At 39.1% G+C, this 7,777-nt stretch overlaps 1 protein-coding gene across 2 annotated transcripts in view; it reads right to left on the bottom strand.

Moving 5' to 3' along the window:
• REV3L (REV3 like, DNA directed polymerase zeta catalytic subunit) overlaps nt 1-7,777 on the bottom strand; it is an 84,512-nt gene that overhangs the window by 71,858 nt on the left and 4,877 nt on the right. The window contains exon 1 of one of the 2 annotated variants that reach the window (XM_029284069.1): nt 5,656-5,804. The exons of the other annotated variant lie outside the window; for it this stretch is intronic. Within the exon in view, the coding sequence (XP_029139902.1) occupies nt 5,656-5,794 (139 nt within the window). The 5' untranslated portion in view covers nt 5,795-5,804. Of the gene's footprint in view, nt 1-5,655; nt 5,805-7,777 lie in introns of those variants that run through there. 2 annotated transcript variants of the gene reach the window in all.

Here is a 7,777-nt window from a genome sequence, read left to right as displayed (position 1 = left end):
GAAAAATGGTCGTAAGTCATTTTTTTCAGTGTTGCAATTTTGGCCACTAAATGAAATGTTATATGTCAAGGATTACCTGTACTTTTCCCCATTGATGGCTTTCTAAAAAAAAAATAGTAATGTTTTCTGTAGAATAGAGTAGAGTAGAGTAGAGTAGAGTAGAGTAGAGTAGAGTAGAGTAGAATAGAATAGAACAGAACAGAATTCTTTATAGACCAAGGGTGGTTAGACACACAAGCAATTTGTCTTTGGTGCATAAGCTCCCAGAGTACATATAAGTAATCTACTCTGTGCTATTCATTTGCTCAGCATAGATTGCCCTATCAAAGTTAATGTTGCAATCTGAAAAATTTTTAAAAATTCTGAACCCAAAATTTCTAAAAAGTTACAAAAGCAAAAATTGGATTTTCTTCACATCCAAGTGAGAATAATCCAAATATTAAACAAAAAGACTAAGACCATGTCATAGGATCACATAAGATGATTTTCAATTGTAGTACATTGACATTGTAATACCTCAATTCTGGCTAGTACCCACTAAAATGAATTTTCCAAACTCTTAACATTTTTGTTGTTCATACTATTTTTTTATGTGGCTAGTCTGGACATGCTGTTTAGCTTGTTGACTTCTATTATCAGATCACTCTGTTAACATGTCTAAAAGATAAAATTCCAAAAATGTAATCATCTTCCTTAAAAGGTTGCAAAATATTTAGTGATGAGAAACCTTTGGAAGGAAAAGGCTGGGAGGTGTTTTTTTTATTTTTGAGGAAGAAATCATCACTATTTTATGGTAGATACCTTACATAATAGTTCATTGGTATAACACAAGCAAGAATAACACATTCCCTATCTCCTTCAAATGACAACAATTTTGTTATGACTGGTGACAAAAACTAAACTAAGTTCCATGACGAATGTTACACAGATAAAAAAAGATATTAAAAGTGTCTAAGCTAATTGCAAAATAAAAGACAATGAATTAAAAAACTGAAATATAGGAGTAGATCCGAAGAATATAAAAAATAAACTTGCAAAAATACCTATTAAATGAATGTAATCAGATATTGCTACATAAAAGGCTGAGATATTAAAATATTGATTTAACAACTGCTACAGCCTTAAATGATAAATATAGATAATCCTTAGGTTGAAACCATTTGTTCAGCAACTGTTCAAAGTTACTACAACATTGAAAAAAAAGCAGACATATAGCCACCCCTCACACTTACAACCATCTTAGCGTCCCCATGGACACACAATAAAACTTTGGGCACTTGGCCACTGGCCATATTTACAACTATCGCAGTATCTTATGGTCACAATCCCCTGCCCTGCGTGAACTGTCTCCATTTCAACTCCACACACATCTATCTCTTCCCCCCCTTCACTGCCCTTTGGCCACCCTGCACAGAATGGCAGAGATGAATATGTCACTGTATTCTGCTCCTCATGCTGCCAATAATACTTGATCCCTCTCCTCGGCACCATTGTCTTCCTTTTTTCTGCCATCACCTTGCTTTGCCTCCAATGGGCTCATCAATGTTAGCCAGCCTCAGACCCCATGGTATGGGGGTTCTGTCAATGCCGGGCTCAGAGGCAACAGTGAGAGGCAGTATGGCAGCAAGGGCAAGTGGTAGAAGGATACAGCAGTGTCTTCATCTCAGCCAGATAGGTGGGTGGCAGAGTTGAAGAGGAGACACTTCACACACACCGGAGTTGGCCCTTCCTCTCACTGACCCCATTGTTGACAGAACACCTGTACTGTGTGGCTTGAGGCCCATCCACAGGAGATGCAAGGCGACCATCAAGGAGGAGGAAAACAAGGACATTTTAGTATGACAGGGAGGAAGGTCCACTGGGCGTGAGGCAGTGATGGAATATAGCAGTGGTGGCGAACCTTTTAGAGACCGAGTGCCCAAACTGTAATCCAAAACCCACTTATGCATTGTTGAGTGCCGGGTGGGTGTGGCCCATTGGGTGGGCATGGCTGCAGTGGTAACGGCAGACTGGGTGGGACTAAAAAGTTCAATCAATCAATTCCAACTTTGCAAGATCTTTTTTTTCCCCTGCGAGAAGTTGAAATTGACTGATTGAACCTTTTTCTTTTTTGCACACGGCGGCGGAGGCCTAAAGCAAAAAGGTTTCATAAAACCCAGCTGAAGGCCTAGGACTGGGGCGACGGCGCGTGTGCCCAGAGAGAGGGCTCTAAGTGCCACCTTTGGCACCCGTGCCATAGGTTCGCCACCACTGGAATATAGTATCATCTTCATCTTAGCTATACTATGCAAGGTGGCCAAAAGGGCACAAATGGAAGGGGAGCTAGGCAAACTGAGGCCGTTGAAGCAGAGGTACTTCATGCAGGGCAGGAAAAATGAATTGGTTTCTTCTGTATCACTGATCCCCTCGAACCATCACCTGCTTTGGAAGAACTGAAGCGCGGGACTGGGAGTCTCAACCCAGGAATGGCTTAGATGGAAGAGGGGCTGTTAGGAGGCAGGAGACTTAATTGCCATTTGCAATCTTCCCAGCCAGCTTCTGACAAGCAAAATCAATGGGGAAGCTGGCAGGAAGTTACAAGCCATTGGGATCATGTGAGGCCCTCGTCTAATGACCACAACTGGGAATGCTGGAACTGCTGTGTGGTCATGTGATATTTTGCTTAACAACTGCTTTGCTTAGTGATAGAAATTCCAGTCCCAATAATCCAAGAATTATCTGTAATGGTACAATGTGAGGATACTCTTAAAACTAATCAAGATTATTCTTGGACTGACTGAGAGTGAGTATATGTTTCTTATGTTTCTATGACAAACTGGCAAGATGGGAGGTAAGACTGATGCTCTGCAAGTAAAAAGTGTAATATACAGATATAGATCATTTTTATTTCCTTAAGCAGGCAAGATAGAGGCATTTCTATGGAAGTATTATTAAATCAGTCTTCTAGAAGCACAGATGATGGTATGTTGTATTTAGCCAAGATAAATGTTTCCTAGCCAAAGGTAGGTCAACAAAAGAAAGTTGTTGGAAAAGGTATAATGATTGATTTTGATTTTTTGATCAAATGATTGATTGATCTGATTTTTAAACTCTATGACAAGTATTTATTGTTTCATCTTTGATTGAGCCTTTTTGATGTATAAATATTTCAAATATAGTCAGGATAAGGCCCCAGAAGTTCAGGTTAGTCCTGCACACCATGATTATATCTTCTAAAGTTCAATAAACACTTTTATAGAAATTCAAGTTCTAACCCTATTTGTTAAGGTTAGTTCTAGTCAAATTCAATTCTAGTTTCACACACTATAACTTCAATGAACTAATTTTAAATTTTCACATATGGTTCATTCCAGTTTATTTCTGGACCTTTATTTAAATATAAAAATCAGTGTTAAATCTCATTCAGGCAATGTTATTTCAATAGATATTTATAGGCTGTCTCTAAAAATAATTGGATAAACTTTAAAAAATGATTTGGTGTTTTTATTGATTAAATATCATTCTGAATAATTGATAACAGCATATATAGTTTTCATTTATCATTTTCTGTTAACATTACTGATAATTTTCTCTTTTGCCCAAATAAAATAAAATCAGTATAAATGAATGAAATGCATACCAAATTCTTGTCAGAATAAACCCTCTGGGTTTTTATAAACTTAAAAAAAAAATTCCTAGGAGTACATCTGGTTGAATAGAGTTAAATATTTTTCCAAGTAAGCATAAATAGGATTACAATGAAAGATATTAAAACTTTTTATTCCACAATACCTTTTGTGTAAGTTTTATCTAAATATTTTGATACTATATTTAGATTTAGATTTTGTTTCACATTCCATGTTTTTCAGACTACAATTTATTGCAACACCACCAACCAGGAAACTTAACAACAAACTGCATATGGATAAGGATCATTTTATCTTGACTTACTTGTCAAAAATCATACTACTGGTCATTCCATTCCATACTGATCTATACCTAATGCAGAGGTAGGTATTTTCCTTTTGTATTTTTTTTTCTGGAAAGCATTAAGGTACTTTCACTTGATTTAAAAAAAAATAGTAAGAGAAAGGGGAAAAATATCTTTATTCCCAAAGCAACCCATGGGCTGTATGAGACAATGTTATCTCTACCTTTGATGGTTGTTGTTATTTTGCAGAATATCTTCTGGTCCTCCTGTTACACCCCCCCATTCTGTGCCCTAGTGAATAAAACATAAGCAATCCCCACCTGTGGAATCAACACTTGCTGCTATTGTTAAGCAGATTTGTGACAAATACAATTACCCAAAGGGAAATATCAGAACCGACTGTAGGACTCTGGAAAAAAATGCTTTACAAGAAACTGCAATTATACAAAAGAACCAGCCTGCTTTTATAAAATTGTCATTTTGTAAGATTAGGAATTATGAAAAAATATGCTGAGAACTATATTCAAATATTCTCCATTTACAAGAACTGAGGGATTACACTGCAAAATAGGAATTATTCAAGCTGCCACAGTGAGGTAGGCAGCAAATAAATTTAATAAATAAATAACCAAATATAGGAAACATGCTATTAAAAACTGTCACTATTATCAGTATTAGTTTTTTTTGTAATTTAGATTGAGTTCCTGCATGTCTTTTTTGTGCAGTTTCATTAATTATGTCACAAATATCCCAATGCCATGTTATTTGGCCCAGCAGTATTTACTTGAGTAGGCACGCTCACACAAACACACACACACACTGAATATGTGTCTGGGGGTTTACATGACACTTGCTAAACCTAGTTTGCTAAAAGCAGAAGAGAATAGTATTAACCAAAATAATACTGGTCTTACATGGGTTTTATTAAAGAGCAAAATATTGTTTTAAAATCCTGTGTGACCAGATGTAGAATCATCCCCTTAGAGCAGAAATATCTATTCCTGACAAATGTATGATCTTTTTTAAGATAGCAATTTAAAGATAGGTTTTTATCAGTGATTGAGAATCTCCTTCCGTTTATCTAGGATTAATAACGCCTTTTCAAGCCCATTCACACTTATCCGCTTTACCAGAAACAGAAACTCAATACTGTACCTCCGAATATTATGTTTGGGAAAAAAAAGGGGGGGGGAACAGCCAAGGTGAGTTATAGCTTATACTGCCATCAGACAAAAGCAGTATTTATACAGCTGGATTTCATTATGGTCATAATACAGGAAGGCGGGAGTAGAGAGCGAGCACTCGCTTCCAAGAACGCACACAGAAGACGGATTGCGTGCTCTTTACACAGAAACACGCCGGGATCCTCCACCCACCTCCCGGCTGCACAACTGAGGGTCCCGCACGGTGCATTCCCTAACGAGGGAAACGCGCCCTGCGCGGCTCGCAAGCCGCCTCCGGCACAATGCTCAGACGTGCATATGGGCTGCCATTCCTTGCCCCGGGAATCGCCGAGTTTGCTCAACCGCAGCGGCGGCGGCGGCGGCGGGAGCAGGTAGGGGAGGCTCCTGCTGCAGCGCGCCAATGTCGCGAGGCGGGAGGCGAAGAGAGAGAGAGGAGGTCGGGGAAGCCCGGTCCATCCGTCCCCAAAAAGCAGAGCAAGAAGGCAGGCAGGGTCCCAGGGCCAACAAAGCCTCCTTCGCCCTGGCCGTGGCCGGAGCGAGCGAGCGGGCGCCCGTCCTTACCCGATGGAGTGGCTCCGAAGACTCTCACCACGGGCACCTTCTTAACGGGGGCCTCCCTAAAGGAGGACTGGCAGGGGTCCAGGCCGGGCAGCGGGCTGCTCATGTAGTAATCGGCGGTCACGACCCTCACTGAGAACATGTTCGCCGCCACGAAGAGAGGCGCCGCTGAGGGNGAAAAATGGTCGTAAGTCATTTTTTTCAGTGTTGCAATTTTGGCCACTAAATGAAATGTTATATGTCAAGGATTACCTGTACTTTTCCCCATTGATGGCTTTCTAAAAAAAAAATAGTAATGTTTTCTGTAGAATAGAGTAGAGTAGAGTAGAGTAGAGTAGAGTAGAGTAGAGTAGAGTAGAATAGAATAGAACAGAATTCTTTATAGACCAAGGGTGGTTAGACACACAAGCAATTTGTCTTTGGTGCATAAGCTCCCAGAGTACATACAAGTAATCTACTCTGTGCTATTCATTTGCTCAGCATAGATTGCCCTATCAAAGTTAATGTTGCAATCTGAAAATTTTTTAAAAGTTCTGAACCCAAAATTTCTAAAAAGTTACAAAAGCAAAAATTGGATTTTCTTCACATCCAAGTGAGAATAATCCAAATATTAAACAAAAAGACTAAGACCATGTCATAGGATCACATAAGATGATTTTCAATTGTAGTACATTGACATTGTAATACCTCAATTCTGGCTAGTACCCACTAAAATGAATTTTCCAAACTCTTAACATTTTTGTTGTTCATACTATTTTTTTATGTGGCTAGTCTGGACATGCTGTTTAGCTTGTTGACTTCTATTATCAAATCACTCTGTTAACATGACTAAAAGATAAAATTCCAAAAATGTAATCATCTTCCTTAAAAGGTTGCAAAATATTTAGTGATGAGAAACCTTGGGAAGGAAAAGGCTGGGAGGTGTTTTTTTTATTTTTGAGGAAGAAATCATCACTATTTTATGGTAGATACCTTACATAATAGTTCATTGGTATAACACAAGCAAGAATAACACATTCCCTATCTCCTTCAAATGACAACAATTTTGTTATGACTGGTGACAAAAACTAAACTAAGTTCCATGACGAATGTTATACAGATAAAAAAAGATGTTAAAAGTGTCTAAGCTAATTGCAAAGTAAAAGACAATGAATTAAAAAACTGAAATATAGGAGTAGATCCAAAGAATATAAAAAATAAACTTGCAAAAATACCTATTAAATGAATGTAATCAGATATTGCTACATAAAAGGCTGAGATATAAAAATATTGATTTAACAACTGCTACAGCCTTAAATGATAAATATAGATAATCCTTAGGTTGAAACCATTTGTTCAGCAACTGTTCAAAGTTACTACAACATTGAAAAAAACAGTCATATAGCCACCCCTCACACTTACAACCATCTTAGCGTCCCCATGGACACACAATAAAACTTTGAGCACTTGGCCACTGGCCATATTTACAACTATCGCAGTATCTTATGGTCACATTCCCCTGCCCTGCGTGAACTGCCTCCATTTCAACTCCACATACATCTATCTCTTCCCCCCCCCTTCACTGCCCTTTGGCCACCCTGCATAGAATGGCAGAGATGAATATGTCACTGTATTCTGCTCCTGATGCTGCCAATAATACTTGATCCCTCTCCTCCTTGGCACCATTGTCTTCTTCCTTTTTTCTGCCATCACCTTGCCTTGCCTCCAATGGGCTCATTTTTGTGATTTGTGATTTGTGATTTTATTAGATTTATACCCCGCCCTTCTCCTGGCGGACCCAGGGCGGCTTACAGCAAGCTAAAAACAGATAAAGACCCTACAAACACCATTTTAAAATATAATTAAAAGAAATATTAATTTTGCCGTTTCATTTAAAATTTTGTTAACACCCAATATAAAATCAAATTAAAATCCAATCTAAAATATCCCTCAGGCCAGCCCCGCTAGCTGGAATAGCCATGTCTTGAGGGCGCGGCGGAAGGAGGGGAGATCCGGAATGACCCGGATCTCTGGGGGTAGTTCGTTCCATAGGGAGGGGGCTCCAACAGAGAAGGCCCTCCCCCTGGGGGTCGCCAGCCGGCACTGTCTGGCTGACGGCACCCTGAGGAGACCCTCTCTGTGGGAG

This window comes from Protobothrops mucrosquamatus, unplaced genomic scaffold (assembly GCF_001527695.2).
Source record: "Protobothrops mucrosquamatus isolate PMUCROS unplaced genomic scaffold, P.Mucros_1.0 scaffold357, whole genome shotgun sequence".
NCBI classification, from domain to species: domain Eukaryota; kingdom Metazoa; phylum Chordata; class Lepidosauria; order Squamata; family Viperidae; genus Protobothrops; species Protobothrops mucrosquamatus.
This window is presented reverse-complemented; position numbering and strand designations above follow the sequence as displayed.